The 20,040-nt window shown below is 38.1% G+C and overlaps 1 protein-coding gene across 4 annotated transcripts in view; it reads right to left on the minus strand.

Annotated features, from left to right (window-relative positions):
- DOCK4 (dedicator of cytokinesis 4) overlaps window positions 1-20,040 on the minus strand; it is a 387,382-nt gene that overhangs the window by 58,516 nt on the left and 308,826 nt on the right. For all 4 annotated transcript variants that reach the window (XM_032221143.1, XM_032221144.1, XM_032221142.1 and 1 more), the window contains 5 exons: window positions 19,155-19,215; window positions 15,917-16,010; window positions 13,499-13,647; window positions 11,196-11,282; window positions 5,441-5,545 (listed from right to left, as the gene is read on the minus strand). In XM_032221143.1, coding sequence (XP_032077034.1) covers window positions 5,441-5,545; window positions 11,196-11,282; window positions 13,499-13,647; window positions 15,917-16,010; window positions 19,155-19,215 — 496 coding nt within the window. The remainder of the gene's footprint in view (window positions 1-5,440; window positions 5,546-11,195; window positions 11,283-13,498; window positions 13,648-15,916; window positions 16,011-19,154; window positions 19,216-20,040) is intronic.

The raw sequence follows: 20,040 nt of genomic DNA on the forward strand, positions 1-20,040 counted from the left end.
AGAAATTTGCCCCAAAATTACTAGGTCCAATTACCAATAGGGAAGATAATTAACCTAGATACAGTTCAACTCAGTCTACCCAGAATTCTAGGGAAAATTTACCCAGTATTTCATTGTAGCTTGTTGAAGCCAGTAATTGGTCCAGTTTAAGACCGTCCACCCAAGCTCCCCCTCCTCTTGTAGTGATAGAAGGGGAAACACATTATGAAGTGAAAAAAATCTTAGACTCTAGGCTGTATAGAGGTCGCTTACAGTATTTAGTGCATTGGAAGGAGTACCCTTTGTCTGAAGCTATTTGGGTGAAAAGCTGGAACCTAAAAGCGGATGTCAGTAAAACAATTCCATGATAAGTTTCCCAATAAGCCAAAGTATCCCTTTGGGGAGGGGAGGTGGTTAATTCTGTTATGTTAACTCCTACATTATTCTCTTTTCAGGAAATGTTTTCTTCTGAGGAGAGGCCGCCTGTCAAGCCTGCAGCCAGTTCCTTTTGGGATCTTTGGCCTGTCACGTTAATATTCTATTCTACTATGCTGATTCATTAGTGGGGAATTGGGAGAGGGAATAGTAAGGCACAGAATGTGTTGTCAAAATAAAATTCCTTTCTAGAATCCAAGGTCATCCTGGATCAGCTCTTGGAGGTCTTCTTTGGAGTGGATGACATTGACAGCATTTAACAACACTTGGCTTGTGAGAGGCTTGTGCAGAGGTGTTGGGCAAAGAGATGTTAAATCATGCTGCTTCTGGCTCTGTGTCATGGAGGTTGGCAAGGATACTGCCCATTCCCTGATGGAGTCCCCATGGAATTTCCTGATGAAAGTAATGACTGGTCCTCAACTGCAGGATCCTCTTCTAGCCCAAGAGGATTCTGACTTCTGTTTTGTATAGGGCCATTTTCAGGTAATTTGCCAAAGTGGAAAGAGGCTCAAGGTTTGGAGATACAAGGTCTACTCAGCTGTGGCGATTGTGACCAACAAGATTTTCTTCAGATTTTCTAGTTTAAACAGCATATTGTTTTATTCTTTTCATGGTAAGGAACCAAAAACATTAATAAGTCCAGCTTCTATGCTGAAAACATCTTCATCAAGTAAGGCTAGTATTAATGTTTGCCATACCATGGGAATTAAATATGTATTGTCTGATGAGATTAATTTCACATTACTTGTCACTTTAAATAAACAAAAATAAAAACATAATGCAGCATTATTGTTCTTATTGGAGTTCTAATAAAAATTTTCTCTAGCACTTCAATCCTGTGTATATTTTCTTAAAAATGGTACCAATTAGCAAAACGTTTACAGTTTACCAATAGACCTGTTTGCCATGATAGTGAAACTATGAAGAAATAAATGTAGTCATTTAACTACCAACTCACTCCAGATGCCTTTACCTCATTAGGTCTCAAGTTAATCTACTTCCAAGGGAATGTTGCTGTGAAAGGGAGTATAGTACAAGTTCCTCTGCCTTGGTTTATAAGCATAATAATTAGTAAGATTTATTTCTATGTAAATAGTCATAAAATATAATTATATGAATTAAATGCAGTCTTATTCAAGGATATAAATTATTGGCTATTTTTAAAAAATTAAATGTAATATAGGCAGTCCTCAATATACAACAGTTCATTTAGTGACAGTTCAAAGTTACAACAGCAAAGAAAAAGGACTTCTACTGTTTTTCACACTTATGACCATTGCAGCATCCCCATGGTCATGAGATTTACATTCAGATGCTTGGCAACTAACACAGATTTATGACAGTTGCAGTTTTCCGGAGTCACGTGATTCCCTTTCGCAGCCCTCTGACAAGCAAAGAATGGGGAAAGCAGATTCACTCAACAACCATGTTACTAATTTAACTGCAATGATTCACTTAACAAATGTGGCAAGAAAAAATGTAAAATGGGGCAAAACTCAATAAATTTCTCACTTAACAAAATTAATTTTGGGCTCAATTGTGGTCATGCATTGAGGACTACCTGCACTTATCTTCAGTGTTACTTCATTCAGCTGTAGCATTAAATTTCATATAGAACAAGCTTGTTCTTTCAGAATTGTGGATTTGTTATATAACTGCCTACCTCTAGAAAAGTTTCTCTTGAGTTAAACTCAGCTCCTATAATTTTATTGATGTGTCGTAATTTTCTTAGCAGTAGTATGGAAATTGTCATTGTTGCTTTTGGACACTTTTAAATATTTTCCTATTAAATATACAGTATTGAGATTCCCAGGTGGGTTCCCCTCCAATTATTAGCCAGGTTCAACCCTGCTCATCTTTTTGAGAGCAGGCAAAAACAGCCAGCTTACATCCCTACAAATTGAAAGCTCTCTCCCTCCCTCTCTCTATCTCTCTCCCCTCCCTTCCTCTCTCTTTGTCACTCTGTGTGTGTTTGTGTGTGTGTGTGTGTCTCACTCACTCACTTAATCACTCACTCTGTGTATGTCTCTCTCTGTGTCTCTGTCTGTCTGTCTTTCTGTCTGTCTCTTTGTCCCTCCCAACCTGCAGATGGGCTCCGGACCAGCGGAGCCCCTTCCTTCTTTTTAACCAGGTGATCTTTGCTAAGACATAAAAAAGAACCTTAATTACAGGCTCAACAAAAGAAGCTGGAAAGAGATACTGAAGCCAAGAAGCTGAAACCTGGGACTGGAGAAAAACCTTTTCTATCCCCTTACCAGCCCATCCGGGAACACGAGGGGGATCCCTCCCCCCACGGATGGGTTCCAGACCAGCGGATCCACCCTGGACGTTGCAGCAGCAGCAGCCCCAAGTGCGCCGATCTCGGCTTTTTTCGCATCGGAGCGTGCTGCAAGAGGGAGTGAGTGAAGACCTTTTCTAGCTGGCGCAAAGGACTTCCCCAGACTTGCTTTGCTGAGCGCAAAGGACTTCCCCAGACATGCTTTGCTGAGCGGGGGCAACGGGCCCACACCTCCACCACGAGCAATCCGGAAAAGGTCTTCACTCACTCGCTCTTGCAGTCCACCCCGATGCGAAAAACGCTGAGATGTTAAGCAAGGGAAACATCTGTTGCTTCAGTAGAAAGGAAAGCAATTTCAGAGCTACGGCTGCATCGGGCCGGCAAAGGCTTCCCACTGACCTCCCCCCCCACCTCCGAGTTCCTGACAGATCGAATTATTTCAGCAACATCTCCCCCCACCACCCGCCTCCCCTCACACGTCACCTCCCCTCTGTTCTCCAGCAAGCCTCATGGGGTTTTTTTGCCTTTAGGAATAAGAATGTTTAAAAGGCTTTTTTTTAATTTGAAAAAAAAAGATGATGCAGGTTCTGAAAGAGTGAATCTCCGTCGCACGGCTAAGCTTTTTCTTTCTCCAAATAATGGTCACCGTTTATTGTAGTGAGTCAGCCTCCTAACTTCAGTCCAGGCTCTGCAATTACCTTCTCTCCCCCCACCCCCAAACCCGCAGAAACAGGAGGGAATCGGTCATTATCATTAGCACTCTCTCCCACGCCTGGCCTCCCCTTCGGAAGTAAGGGGCGGGGAAGTGCAGATCTCCTGGGGACACAAATATTCTCCAAGTGGCCACCACCAGCTTCTCATAGCTCCCCCGCCCCTACAAAACGGGAGGGGAGTGAAATAATACTACACTTTGGAAATGCGGCTCTCCAATGCCAGGTCCACGCCAGGAGGTTCAGGGCTTCCCTCCAGGCCACCTGCACAGCCAGCAGTTGCGTCCACAGGCTCCGTGAGGAAAGGTGGGCCATGGGAAAAGGGAGCAAGTGCGCTCCCCGCCTGCCCACCCCAGTCTCGCCCGCCCAGTTCCCAAACCCCCTCTTTGGAAAGAGTTCTCCAGCAGCCTCTGGCAAGGTGTCTTCCCCGCCCCGCACAGGCCAAAAGCAAATAAAACAAATAAAATATAAAATGCTGGTTTACCTTTCTCTGCTGCTTCTCTCCCAGGCTGGATCCGAGAGGAGATCCCTGTCCTAGTCTTCCTGATGCACTCGTGGCACGGGGAAAACAGATGGTACTTTGTCCCTTCTGTCTCCCTGTTGCTCAGAAAAGCAACTCTGGGAAGGTCCTTTGGTGGCGGCAGGCGTCCTAGAACCTGCCTGCTAGCAAAGGACCTTCCTGAAGTTGTTTTTCTGAGCAATGGGGAGACAGAAGGGACAAAATACCGTCCGACCATTTGTGAGCCAATCAAGAGTGTGGCTTTGAAAACCTGCGGCATCATTGTGCTGCGCGAGAGCGAGTGTCTCTCCCCGAATATGGAGGACGTAGTGGGCAACTTGTATGTATCCTAGAAAATCAGTGAGACCCGCTGGTGGCCCTTATCTGCCATGGCCTTGCAGCCTCTTTACATTGGTAAAGATAAAATTTTTTTTAAAAATCGGGACTTTTTAAGAACGCCGCGGGACGTGGGACAAATTGTGCAAAATCGTGATTGTCCCGCCAAAAGCTGGATGTCTGGTCACCTTACCTATGCTGCCTTATTATTCCTGTGGTTCGTATATTTAGGGTTTGCTTGCTGAGGATGGCTAGACCTAAAAGGCCTAGTATGAATTGTATAATGGTATTTTTTCCTAATGGGAATAACTATCTCATCCCGTGCACCACTAGGTGCCCTTTACTACCCAACCTCTTCAAATCACAGAAATGTGGAATTAGAAGAGACCACAAGGATTATCTAGTCCTGTTCTCATCAATGTACAGGAAAATCAATTAAAGTGATTATGTGCCATCACATTATTTTCAGCTGTTAGGAAAGCATATAGATAGCTTTACTCCAAGATGACCTGACCCTAACTTGTTTTCCCAAGTCTCTTAGCAATGCACATAAGAGAATCCATCCACCTGGCTACTGGTCATCCTCTTCTCTTTTTTCTTTCCTTCCAACTTTCCCAGAGAGGTGGGGATTTGAACATGTCCATAAATGGGAACTCTGGGTTGATTTGCTTGATGATCCATTGCTTGATGTTTTCTGATCCATAGTATCCGCAGAAATCTTCTCCAACACCAATGAACTCAAGATTTCAATACAATGTACAGGAAAACCAATTAAACTACCTTTTTTTTTCTTCAAATGGAGAACAACAACCTATGTAGGCAGACTTTTCCAAGATTTTACAGATGTTACCATCCGCATGTTTTTCATTATTATCTCACCAGCATTTTTTTCTCAATTTGGGGGGAGGGGGAGGGGCAGTAGTTTCTGTGACAATGGAAAATTGTTCCTAGCCATCTTTCTGTCATTCATGAAAAGATTGCATGAAAAAAATTAATCTTGCTAAGGAGCAACATAAAGCAGAATACTATAAGCAATAGAATACCAGAACACAGATGAAAATTTCAAAGTATGTTTAAATGTTACACAAAATTTTATTAAACTGCTGTACATACTGTAGTTTTTAATCTGTAAATGTTCTAATAGTATTGGCCTAACATTGTCATGCATGTTAACTTTTGTATTAAAAAAAAATCCATACTCACCCGTAAGAAAAATGGAAACTTCTTCCCATAAAATCCAACTCTGAAAAACTCAGGCTCCAAACGTTGCTGGTCCATAATTTTATCATATAAAGAAGCTTCCATCAACTGTGTGGATTTTGATAAATGAACAAATGAGAAAGAAAGACTTTTTTGTGTACTAATCAAAAGAGAAAAACAAGAAATATAATTCAACTGTGATCTCCTATAGATATCAAAAAATGATTTCAATCCAATAATTATTTAAAAATGGTACTAGAGAGTCTTTTGGATTTATCAAAAGAAATAGCACTTGTTTGACTCCTTCATTTTTATCTCTTTTGATTCATATTCTTTTTCAATCATACACTTAAGGTATACTATGGTGTTGGGGGGGATTCAAAAGTTCAACTGAAATACTCCTTCAAAGCTATTTCACAAAGTACTATGGCATAGAACTTCATGATGCAAAGTGTTACATCCTGTTACTTTAACATCGTTCTGCTTTGCATAGCTACAGGAAAAATGAAGGAAGGGCTGCTGATCTACTCCAGACTGTTGCTAAAAGGCTTAGTGAATCGCCTAGAAGCAATGAGTGTTGCATCCTCTGGTTTGCTTGACAACGGAGGAGGAAAAAGGGTGCCATCAGTGAAATCTTTGGCAACTGTTACAGAGCTCATGCAGTCACTTCCTCCAGGCTGCTAATGCAGAAACTTACATCAAGTACTGCAGAAGATGTGCCATTCAACTTCTCCAAATCATTAACTGAAATACTTTGGTGAGCATTATAGAAGACATAGCACACACCTCCTCCAACATAGTTTGCATTAATATTTAGGAAGCTGTAAGAAGTAACAGTGAGAACTGGACATGGAACCACTGATTGGTTCAAAATTGGGAAAGGAGTCCGGTAAGGCTGTATACAGTCACCCTCTCTATTTAACTTATATGCAGAGCACATCATAAGAAAGGCGGGGCTAGATGAATCAAAAGTTAGAATTAAGATTGCCAGAAGAAATATCAACAACCTCAGATATGCAGATGATACCACACTAATGGCAGAAGAGAAACTAAAGAGCCTCTTGATGCAGGTGAAGAAGGAGAGTACAAAACTTGGCTTGAAACTCAACATTAAGAAAACTAAGATAATGGCATCTGGCCCTCTCAATTCCTGGCAAATAGATGGGGAAGAAATGGAAGTAGTGAGAGATTTTATTTTCCTGGGCTCCAAGATCACCGCAGATCACGGCAGCCAAGAAATTAAAAGATGCTTGCTCCTGGGTCGGAAAGCTATGGCAAATCTAGACAGCATACTAAAAAGCAGAGACATTTTTATTTATTTTATTTATTTATTTGATGTTAATCATTTACAAGATAATAGGTTTAAGAATAAACATGAGTATGAATGAAATGAGTATGAATAAATGGGGACAATAGGATAGGGACAGTAGGCACATAGGCTTATGCACGTCCCTTACAGACCTCTTAGGAATGGGGTGAGGTCAATAGTAGACAGTTTAAGGTTAAAGTTATCGGGATTTTAGGATGTAACAACAGTCAGGTAGTGCATTCCAGGCATTGACCACTTTGTTGCTGAAGTAGTATTTTCTGCAATCAAGTTTGGAGCGGTTTACATTGAGTTTGTATCTGTTGTGTGCTCTTGTATTATTGCAGTTGAAGCTGAAGTAGTCATTGACCAGTAGGACATTGTAGTAGATAATTTTGTGTACTACACTTAAGTCCGACTGTAGGCGGCAGAGTTCTAGATTGTTCAAGACCAAAATACACTAGTGCTGTAGGGTATTCTGTTGCAAGCAGAGGAGTGTAGTATTCTCGTGAAATATCTCTGGACTCTCTCAATTGTATTAATGTCCGATAAACAGTGCAGATTCCAAACAGATGAGCTGTATTCAAGAATTGGTCTAGAAAAGGTTTTGTATGCCCTAGTTAGCAATACAATATTACTAGAGGAGAAGCTTTGTAAAATTAGGTTAACAACTTTTAATGCCTTTTTGGCGATGCTGTTACAGTGAGCTCTAGTGCTTAAATCATTTGATATAAGTACTCCAAGGTCCTTGACAGAGTGAGGGTCATATACAAGGTAGTATCCACCTAGCTTGTATTTGGTGTTCTGATTTTTTTTTACCAATGTGTAGGACAGAGCATTTGTTGGTTGAGATTTGAAGTTGCCACTTTCCCCCCCATTCAGACACAAAGTCAAGGTCGCTTTGAAGGGCAACAGCATTGTGGATGGTGTTGAATAGTTTTACTTCATCAGCCAAGAGGACGCAGTTGCTTATAAGATGATTGCAAAGGTCATTTATGTAGAGTATAAAGTGTGTGGGTCCTGGAATGCTGCCTTGGGGACGCCACTGTTAACTGGTCCAGGATTTGATAGGGCACTCCCTATTTTGACCATTTGTTGTCTGTTTGACAGGAACGCAGCAGTCCACTTAGGAAGGGATCCAGAAATGCTGTAAGTGTTTAGTTTTAATTGTAGTTTATTGTGTAACACTGAACCAAAGGCTTTGCAGAAGTCAATGTAAATTGTGTCTATTGCTTTATCCTGATTGAGTTGAGTAGTCCATATGTTTTGGCAGTGTAGGAGTTGCAGATTGCAGGACAATTTTTTTCTGAAACCAAATTGTTTTTTAGAGAGTAGGTTGTTTGTCTCCAATTGTAGGGTAATGGATTGGTTAATGATTGATTCCATGACTTTGCACATGACACAACACAGTGAGATTGGTCTGTAATTTTCAACTAGGCTCAGGTATCCTTTTTGAAGATAGGGATGATGGTTGCTAAGAATCATAGGTTGAGTAGGGAGCTACTTCTGAATGATATCTCATAGATTATGCTTAGGGGATCTGCTATGGCAGTGGAGACTGTTTAAGAAGTAGACACATAATCCATCGGGGCCAATAGATAGGGATGGATGTAGGTTAGCCTTTTCAATGTTATCTTCAGTAAAGTCGATGTGTAGTAGATCATTGTAATTAGTTGTGGTATGGCTAGGAAATTTGGGCACGAGCCATTGCTGTTTACAAAGACTGAACTGAAGAATGTGTTGAAAAGGATGGCCTTAACAGCTTCATCGATACAGTCTTTCCCATTAGGTCCTTTTATGGGTGGGATGGTTCTTGAGTCTTTAAGTTTGGTGTTTACAAAATTATAGAAGGCGTGGATGTATTTTGTGCGCAGGAGGTTTTCCTCGTCTGCAGTAGTAATTGGTGCATTCTGCCTTTATCTGGCAGCATAAGGTGTTGTATCACTTTTAAAGTTAGTTACATAGCTAGTTTTGTTTTTTTGCAAAAGTGATTTTTTTGGGATTGAAGCTTCCTTATTGTTATGGGTAATTTGTTTTATTTGGGGGGGCATTACTAATTGTACATATAATTTAATAACTTTCAACTTTGAGCAAAATAGTGTTATAATGGTCTTCAGTAGTATTACAGCCAGTGAACAGAATGTGCCAATCAAGACATGATAGGTTGGCAGGTATGAGATTATAGTTGGCTTTTTTGAAATTATATTTTGGGGACCCATCCTTATGATCCTCTTTGTGAGGACATAAATTGAGACAAAAGTCAATCATGCTGTGGTCACTGCTTGAAAAGGGTTCTTGTATTTGTAGACCATAAATTGAGTTTAAACTGTTGCAGAAGATGAAGTCAAGGCAGTTGTTGAGTCTAGTGATGTTAGTTACTAATTGATCCAGTCCCAGAGTAGTAACGGCATTGTACAGGATTGCATGTATGGGTTCAGATGTACATTCATTTAGAGTCCAATTTATAAGAAGTAGGTTGAAGTCACCAACGAAAATAAGAGGGTGTGGACAGGAGGCAGGAGTGAAGTTAGCTTCTTTGCATGAACGAGGTCATAATCAGGGGCTCTGTAGCATAGTAAGAAGCGAAATGTGGTATTTAAGGACAGTTCACAGACAATGGTCTCTGGAAGAGCAAGCTCCTGTGTAAGTTGAATCTTTTTTTTAGATTTAGGGACTTTTTATAGAAGATAGCAACTCCACCCCCTCTACGGATTTCACAATCTGACTGATAAACATGATAGTATCTTGTTGTGGAATGGCATATGGGAAGGATGCATTCAATTCACATTCAACCACGTCTCACCCTGCCAACAAAAATGTGTCAAGGCTATGGTTTTCCCAGTTGCAATGTATGGCTGTGAAAGTTGGACCACAAGAAAGGCTGAGCACCAAAGAATTGAGGCCTTTGAACTATGGTGCTGGAGAAAACTCCTGTGAGTCCCTTGAACTGCAAGGTGATCAAATCAATCAGTCCTAGAGGAGATCAACTGAAGATGAAACTCAAATACTTTGGCCACCTAATGAGAAGGAAAGACTCACTCAAGAAGAGCTTAATGCTGGGAAAGACTGAGGGCAAAAGAAGAAGGGGATGACAAAGAATGAGGTGGCTGGATGGAATCACTGAAGCAGTAGGCGTGAGCTTAAATGGACTCCAGAGAATGGTAGAGGCCAAGAAGGCCTGGAGGAACGCTGCCCATGGGGTCGTGATGGGTCAGACATGACTTCGCAACTAACAACAACAAACCAGAAAACACATTAGTCTGCCTTTTCTGGATTGTGTTTAGATGCAATGCCTGCAAAAAAAAAAAAAAAAAACCCTCTCTTCTATTTTTGGCAAATGACATATGTGATGAGCAACTTTTTAATCAAAGTAGACTGATTTTGTGACTGTGGTCTAGACTTCAGATTTCCTGGCTCTACAGTCACTGGCTATCAGATTACTTGTGTACAAAGACAGGAGCCCAGTCGGTCACTGCTCAACTGCCTATAGATTGTATGGCAAAACCACCTTGCTTCTGAAGATGCCAGCCATATTTGTTGGGGAAACATCAGAAACTCTGTTATCTAGACCACAGTTGCTAAATCTTGAAGCCCAACATTGCCCAACAGATATTTTCCATGAAAGCCTACATTCATGTAACCCTAGATTCACTTGCACACTCCTAGTTTGTTTCGTGGCACGACATAACCGCGAACGTCAAAAGCGCACCGACAACACCACGGCGCTAAAACCGCGATGTCAAAAGCGTGCCGACAACAGCGCGCCGACAGAAGCGCGATTTAACTTAAGGTAAGGTTTAGGGTTAGGTTTAGGGTTAGGTTTAGGGTTAGGTTTAGGGTAGGTTTAGGGTTAGGTTTAGGGTAGGTTTAGGGTAGGTTTAGCGTTAGGTTTAGGGTTAGGTTTAGGGTTATTTTTAGGGTTATGTTACAGCGCGCTTCTGTCGGCGCGCTGTTGTCGGCGCGCTGTTGTCGCGCGGTTTCGACGGTGCGGTTTTGTCACCGCGCTTTAGTCACACGCGCTTTAGTCTACCGCGGTTTTGTGGTGGAACCAGTTTGTTTATTCATTACATTTTTAAAACCACCCAATAGTTGAAACTCGTACAATAAATATTCATTGATACTGTACTTTAAAACAAAAGTCACTATTACACTTACATTCTTAGTTTTACCCACAAAAGATAAATAAAATTTGTATCTCTGTTTGATTATCAAGTATCTGATTCAGTTGGAACTGACAACCCAAAATTAACAAGGTAGGCATATTAGGCATCAACAGTATTTTTTGTCTTTATTAGATTATTTATTTATTGTTGTCTTTGTCTACTTTTGCTTCAAGGGATGATCTTAAATTCAGGGCTGTCCTCACTGTGGGTAAAATGGTAGTTTAATTGTGAAAGGCTGTACTGTACTGTGTGAATAATGTTTATATTTTAAAAAAATCAATTTCATTACCCTCATCTTGCTGAGATTTCTGTAGTCATAATAGCTTTCATATTGCTCAGCAATCTTCCTGCATAAAATAATAGCATTTTCCCAGCACTGTAGACAAATAAGAAAGAGAAATTTTCACCAAAGAGAAGAATCTAAAGGTTTTTATCTGTCCCCAACAAATTTTCAAGTGTCTCCTGTTAGCAGTTCAATCTCTACCTTAACAATCACTAATAATATCCAAAAGGAAGAGAACAGCTCCTTATGAAAATTGTTAAAACATTAAATATAATTAAATTTCATTCACAGATGTTCAGAATAACTGACTTACCAGGTTCTTAGACTATCTCATTCATGCACTACTGAATACCATTGGCAAAACTGTACACATAGCCTTATTCAAATATTTGGTTTATGTAGCATAGAGGACAGTCAGAAGGTACCACTAATGCTGGTTTAAATCACTTTGCTCCTTGAAGCAGAGCTTATATATTGGCTTTCCTCCCTACTAGGGCCAAAATTTTAATAGACTTTGCTCAGAGGTGGGTTCCTACCTATTTGGACTGGTTTGGTAGAAAAGGTAGTAACTTGGCTGGACACGTGACCGTACCAGTTCTATCCTGAGCACCACCATCTTTATTTTCTGTTCTGCACATGCGCAGAACAATCTTCATTGAAAAAAATTTTCAGGCACCAAATTGGTAGTAATGCCAGCAGGAATCCATCCTTATTTTGCTTGATTAGTGCTTGCAACATGTTGTGTCAACTGTTTTATTTACATTAGGCTGATTAAAATATACACGTTTAAGCAGGGGAGCATAGACTAGGTCCATATGATCAATATTTCTCACAAGACCAAATTTACTGCAAAGGCATAGAGTAGTTCAATTCTCCTCCACAGATGGTTTTTTTAAGACATTCATTTTAAAACACCCCAAGCAGAGTTTAATATAAAAAAAGTCTTATTTTTCTAAAGAGCATACTAACATTAAAGAGGAATTCATTAAAAAATTCACTTCTGCAGTACAAAGATTCTCAAGATCATCTCCTTCTCAGTGTAACTGTTGGGAAGCATTTATATAAAACTGCACAATGATCCATGAACTGGGAACTGCTGACACAGAAGACTGAATGTTAGTAGGAAATGGGCAGGGAGAAGGGCGTATGACATCATTTGTACAATTATGTAGTTGAGCACGGGTGTCAAACTGGTGGCCCGCAGGCTGGATGTGTCACATGCAGGCCATGCCCAGCTCAGCTCCGCAAAGTCAAAAAAGTCATGATATGTCATGATTTGTCTCATGACATGATTGAGTTTGACACAGTCATGTGGTGCAAGTCTGTAACTCATTTATTTGCAAAATGGTGTCATGTTGATATCATTGAGATTTCTACCAGATCCCTATGCATGGAAAACTATATATGAAACTGGTATTCATTTATCAGGTATTTGTAATAAAGGCTCTACTTCTCTATCTGTGTCTTCCAGGTGAAGACGGAGGAAGGAAAACAAAATCAAAGATATGGTTCCACAATTCTTTCTTATCCTTCACACTGAAAGAGGCCACTGCATAAATTTTATAAAACAAAACTAGATCCTAAGAAGAGGCTTTTAGTTACAAAAGTGGTAAGAATACCCACAGGGCTTTTCAAACAATCTTACTATTAATTGCTTGTATAAGACTGTTTAGTTTCCAAAGTAATTCCAAATAAAATTGCACATATTGGCATCAGTTTTGCTCCTCAAGAAACAAAAAGCCCAAACTCTTGCAGAAATAATGTGTGACTCCTTCTATCCCAATTCATCAGGGGCTTAGAATACAGCAGAAATTAAACAACCAATAGAAATATATTAACTGCATAATCAAAACCTCATATTTTAGCATTACAATTGAGCATGCAAATTTTTAGCTAAAATAATCAAATCTGAAATAGATTTGGTTTTTATTGATGTAGACCCTGTCATTTGAAGAACATCATAGAATTTAAAAATAAACAATAGAGCTCATAAATCAATACAACAGGGCACAGTAGGTACAAATGTTGGATCATAAGAGGAATCATTCTTGTTTTTTTTTTTTAATTATCACAATTTAAACTATTGAACCTATATATACCTAGATATATATTAAATGAAATATGAGTATGGGGTACAGGTTGAAATTTTCCCTAAACAGCCAACTTCACATTTCATATGAGAATGTGCAATTTAATTTCCATATCAAATATACTGTACCTCAAATAATAGATGGCAAGCAATATTAATAATTAATTGTTCAAAAGAAGGCAGTAACAAATAAGAAAAATATCAGCCAAATCTTTCTTACTTTTCCCCTGTCAAAATTCTGGATGATTGTGAGATGAAGAAATTCTTTGCGTTGCCATTCTGTCTGCATAGGATAGCTTAGGAATTCCCGCAATGGTCTGTCTGACCATTCCAACAGTTCATCATACAGCAAGAGTGTATAGGCAGCCTCTATCAAGTTTACAAATAAACATGAAACAATTTTAATGTATCACAGTAACATACATACATACATACATACATACATTCATACAACATATATATATGTTGCATTTGTGCTGATAAATAAATGTGACATGTGTGACACAATACATACATATATACATATACATATACATATACATATACATATACATATACATATACATATACATATACATATACATATACATATACACAACACACACACACACACACACACACACACACACACACACACACATATATATATATATATATATATATATATATATATATATATATATTCCATAAATAATTTATATGTTACTAAATAATTTATTCCTTGATGTTAAGGCTGCAATTGCATTTAGATGTCAGGATAAAGTAAAGAGAATGAAACAAGCTTTGCCTATTCATGTTTCTCTCCTTTTCTGCAGGAGACCAGATGCTTTTGCTTTTGCTTCTGATTGTATTTAACTGTTATTTAGTTAAATAAAAAATAATCACTAAACTATTATTAATCCTGGCCCTGGGTTATAGAAGGAGAGCAATTTCATTAATTGTTTTAAGACTGCTTGTTTCAGATAGACTACAGTTAAGCTTAGCCATATTTTGCAGAGCTTGAGTAATGGTCAATCAAAAATAGATACAAACATTCCTAAGGTATTACTCAAAATAGGGATAACAGGAAGAGAGAGGAAATGGATGAGGGAGATGGGCAGTTAAAAAGCTTGATAAATAAATAAATAAATAAATAAATAAATAAATAAATAAATAAATAAATAAATATAAGACGTTAAATGCAGATGGAGGATAGTATAATGGAATATAGGCCAGAGTTGTATGAGTAAGGGCTCTTTCTCAGCAAGCAAAGAGACAAAGAAGCTTGGAATCATTGATATGCAGAAAGGTGAACTCCTCCTAGCATTACACAACCTATATCTGGTAGTTATGCACATAGGTGCTTCAGGGGTGGGTTCACTCATGCATGCTAGTCATGTGCTGTGTGCGCAGTTCAATTAAATTGTTCTGCGTACGCACAGAACTTAAAAACAAGATGGCGGCGGTGACGGCAGTGACTGGGAAACAGTTTGGGGGCGTGGCAGCCTGGGGCGCTGCAAGTTCCGGTGACCCAGGCTGCCATACCACTACCCAGTTCGGCTGAACCGGACCGCACCGGTAGGAATCCACCTCTGAAGTCCTTTAGTCTGTCAAGGTTTCTTTCTATTGGCAAGCAACAATAAGGAAACTATTCAGAACCAACTAATGTCATTCTTGGTTCCCATGGGACTAACAGGTAGATGAATCCACCCCCAAAATTATTATTTTCTGAGATAGTTGAATGCTACATTCATATTTACATATTTATTTGCAATAAGGATTCTTAAAAATAATGTTATAGCCATCTTTTCCACACATTTACGCTTCTGGGATGGCACAACATAGCCTCCACAGTATAGGGAGGTCAAGGAGCCCAGCAAAGAACCAGAGATCAGGTTTGGGAAGAGGAGCTTGCCGCTCTACTCCTCAGCCTCTCTATGCAATAGCAGCCCTTTGGCCCCATCCAAGAAGTGGATGCTATTTTTTAGCAACTGCTTCCAAAACTGGCACTCATTCTACAATAGTGCCACATGGCCTCTGTGTAAGAAGGTCTTACAGTAGAAAGGTTGCTTCTCGAAAGAGATCTATTGAAATGGTAAGTGATCAAGTTAGCTGGGGAGGTGCTGCAAGCACAGGCCTGGGCCAGAACAAGGACTTCTAAGGTTTTTCCCCTCTCTGATGCACCCACGATCTGCTTAACAACCACAATGTAGAGAAGAGGGATTGAGGTTATTAAGCAAGGCTATCACCATCATAACTTGCAACCATAATGGGCAGGCTACATTACAGTCATGTCAACCTGTATCATAGTGATCAACAGCATGGATGTCAAACTGGTGGCCTGCAGGCCAGATGCGTCACATGCAGGCCACACCCACGCCAGCTCTGGGAAGGGAAAAAACATCACGAAATGTCACATGATGGCAACATGATGCTGCGAGTTTGGCATCCATGGTCTACAATATCCACTGGTTGATCTTATCCAATCAAGTTTTTTTGGTACCTGAAGAATAAAATGTGCTTCTCCCACTTCCTGAGATTAATAATAGAATAATAGATTATAACCCATTTTTTCTAATAGCAGAGAAGATCTAGGTAATATACATTTAGAATATTTCCAGAAATGTTTTGTCAAGGTTATGTCAAAAAAAATATTTACCTGTAAAGTTTTGTGCTTTTAGGTGCAGATCATATAGTTTATGTATGTACCTAATGTACATCTCTTCTTTATTCAATTCTGTTTTATAGAAATTCTGGAACCGAAGCAAATTATTAAATACTATTACAAGAGATAATATAATTATATTCTACAAATCACTCAACTCAACTTTGCTGCTCTATCTCCTGAAAAGGATGTGAATGTTTTGTTCACAAACCTTAAGCAATTATTTTATATTTTAAAAATTAAATAAAAAAGGAATACATTGTATGACTGACATATATACATAACATATTAAACTCAGAAAGTGAATAAAAATACATGTTAAAATTTTTTAGAAGTTTTATCTAAATCCTAATTGATAAATAGGCTACTTTCCTAATCTTAGCCATTACAACCTCACAACATACTCCCACAAACTAGAATGATGGTAATGATATTATCAGAGGTAGTGGAGCTGTTGTTTGTTTGTTTTTCTTCTTTGTATCAGCATTTTTAAAGTGTAGAAACGGGAACAGAATAGCTTAAGGAAGGAAGGAAAGAAAAAATCCTCTCTTTCAAAATCATGCCACTTAAATTCAGAAACAGAATGGCTGTTTGAATGAAGGGACAGATTGTCAGATGCCTCCCACTCCCTTGACCATCTTTTTAAAAGCAAAACCAATATTTAGGTTCCCAAAATGCACCAAATGTAATATTCATGATTGGGAATTCAAGGGGCTGAATGCTTTGTCCAGTGTTGTGACAATTTTACTGTAGTTCTGGACTAAAGCTAATGTTCCAGCTTTAAGCAAATTGAATGCTCTTGCAATAGACAACCTATATAGAATTTTTGGGAATTTATGTTAATTATTTGAATAACGAAGTGTATGCTACAAGTAGGTGACATAGAAAGTTCAGCATTTGATTATACCTACCAAAAGAACTTTTGTTGATCTTAAAAACAGGTATACCTTGTGTAGTGATGTTGGATTTATTCCCATCTCTCTGCTAGGTATAACTTTTATATTTGTCCTAGTAAGGAGATGGATTTTTCAAATAAGAGTCATATTGTAACTAGGATGAATTCTCCTGCTTGTGGATTTTTCTAATTCCTTTGTTTGTTTTGCAGTTTGGATTAGAAGCACATTTATAATTAATTCACAAATGCATGTGTACCAATTAACAACTGAAATCTATGTTTGTTCTATCATCACTTAATGACTGCCTAACAATGATTTGCATATATGAATGAGGCATCACAGAAAAACATATTTCTAAACAAAGCGCTACCCATAACTAAATGCTTTGAGCATTATAGCATTACAGCCTTGACTCAATTTCTGTCCATTACAAATAAATAATAATAATGCTATTTTTAGACATGGAGTGCTAAAATTATATTTTAAAAACTCTTTTTGAATTAAGCTATATAAAGAAGGAAATTTAGAAATGTGATTATAAAAGTGGACCATAAGATTTAAAGTCAAATAGAATTGTGCATTGATATGTTATTTATCCCTGTGATGATTTCAAAGATATTATTCTGACTTTCCCATCTCTTCAGCCTGTAATATTTACAGAAAATCCACTTTCAAGCAGGATCCCTGTGGGCCACAAGCATCGCTGCAATGTATCAAATATATTCTTGTTGATAGTCAAAAAAGACTACATTACATAATTTTAAGTAAAATAGAATTGCAGAAAAATACCGCAAGCTAAAGCTAGCACTTTTTCCTTTTAATCTCATGAGCTGAAATACTAGAATTGTCTTTCAAGGGGATAAACAGAATTTTAAGTCGTGCCTATGTTCCTTCATCAGGAAAATCTAATCAAAGGTATCTGACGTTGAAGGTAAAGTATTTACCAAATACTGAGTCCATATTGAAAAGAATAATGAAAGAAAACAGCAATTGGAGTCCATGCCTTAGATGAAAAAATACCCTGCAATTAAAATGTCACCAAGGATTCAGACTCTGGCAAGCTCTTGCTATTGACAACTATTTGGCACTTGAAATAAATGGCACAAATTTGGATGTTTCTAGCCTCTCCTTTTTTTTCTTTTTTCTTTAATGAACAAAGGCATTCCAGTTTAGCCACAGCATTTATGGGCCTCCAGCAATCGAATAGCTTTTAGCATAGGTTGTTCACATCGGCAAACATTGCTAGAATAATAGATATTTTATATACTTAGATGAGGTTTGTTACAATATAAAAATCTTTCTCATATCTAGTTCAAATAAGGACAACTGATTTCAATTGGAAAATGGTTCTATGTAAATTTCTATATTACACATTTATAAGTTTTTAAATATTCGTTAGTTTCAAGTCTAAAGTTGGCTGATTTTACAGCAAGACCTCTTCTCCTAAATGCCATTTACCCTGGCCTGATACCTCTCATTATGATACAATATGACAATTGAAAATCCCATGTACTTGAATAATCTAAAACTTTTATTGTTTCACTATTTGCATGTCGGCAGGTATATAAAATATAATACTTTAACTTCTTGAACTTGACATTATTTATTCTTAAGATTGTTTTTGTGTATGTTTAATATAGTATCCTATCCTATAAACTTTACATTTGGTGGTAGAACCCAGCAAAGCATAAAATCAAACAAAATATTCATCCAGACCACAAACATTCCATCAAACATTATCAACTTCAGGCCCAACAGTGATTTAAAATAATCTACGTGGAATGAAATATAGTACTGGTACATTACATTAAATTTAATTTAATTATCTAACTAAATTGAATTTAGTAAATAAGAAGTGTCTCAGTAACAGTATAACTGACGTATTAAGGGAAAGTGGGATATAGCAGTTAGGACTGAAGTAGAACTAGGATTTGATTGGGAAAAGCAGGTTCAGATCCCAGCAGGGCCATGAAGCTCTCTGAAAATCATTAAGTTTGGCTGATAGAATAATATCTGTTCTCATTTCCGTCCTTTAGAAAATTCTAGTAGAATATACTAAACTCTCACATATCTCTTTATTCCTGGATTTGCACTCCCCCCACACCACATACTGCCAAAAACGTTGACTAGGTAACTATCAATATATATTCAATGTAGCATAAATATTTTATTCTTTTAAAATAGGCTTTGAATTCACTGCTGTACATTACTCATGCAATAGAATTTGCACTTTTAATCTGTCTGAAAAGCAGGCTATTAAAGAATATGCTTCTCAACTAAGCTTTGACATTTTTAATATGGAATAGCAAAATATTCAGAATCAAAGAGATACATACCAACAAGCTGACAGTACATCCAATCTTTTTGCCATCCACTTCTCCCATTTTCATGCAGTCTCTGGACAAGGGAAAAAAACATTTGAAGGGAATATTATGCAGAAAATCTATTTATGCACCTCAGATTAAATAATCTATCAAGATAACTTTTATTAAGAGATTCATACACACTACAGAGAGAATAGAATAGAATTCTTTATTGGCCAAGTGGAATTGGACACACAAGGAATTTGTATTTGGTGCATATGCTCTAAGTGTACATAAAAAGACAAGATACATTCATCAAGAATCATAAGATACAGCACTTAATGATAGTCATAGGGTACAAAAAAGCAATCAGGAAATGACAAGTTTATTCAAATATATATTCATACCATAAAATGCAAAATGAATTTAAAAACTAAAGGAATATGTAGCTGCATTGTTTCATCATGCATTCTTTCCTTATTTATTCCAACTTTCATTCTCTCCCTTTCTTTTACTATTTTCTTGTCAATTTGTACACTGTACATTGATATCAAAGCAGTAATGTTTAGTGCCATTTTATATAAAGCAATCTATACAAGGAGAACATTTATCATCTTCTACAATTAAAGAACTGTTGGCCACAAAGTAATAAACATATTAAAAATAGTTTAATATAATAGCAATCAAATCAAGTTAGGTCCAATGTTCCCTCTAATTTTTTTTCAGTGTGTGCAGAAAAGTCTAGTGTTTGAGTGGCACATTTTCATGCCTGAGCACCTGAATTTTTTTTAGCCATAATTGCCATCAGAGCAGATGTTGGGGAGGGGGGCAAGGAGGGAAAGGGTCCCCTCCTTCTCCCTCAGACCCCCAGGAAGGAAGGAAGGAAGGAAGGGAAGGAAGGAAGGAAGGGGGAGGGAAA

Source organism: Thamnophis elegans, chromosome 7 (assembly GCF_009769535.1).
Source record: "Thamnophis elegans isolate rThaEle1 chromosome 7, rThaEle1.pri, whole genome shotgun sequence".
In the NCBI taxonomy this organism is placed as follows: Eukaryota; Metazoa; Chordata; class Lepidosauria; order Squamata; family Colubridae; genus Thamnophis; species Thamnophis elegans.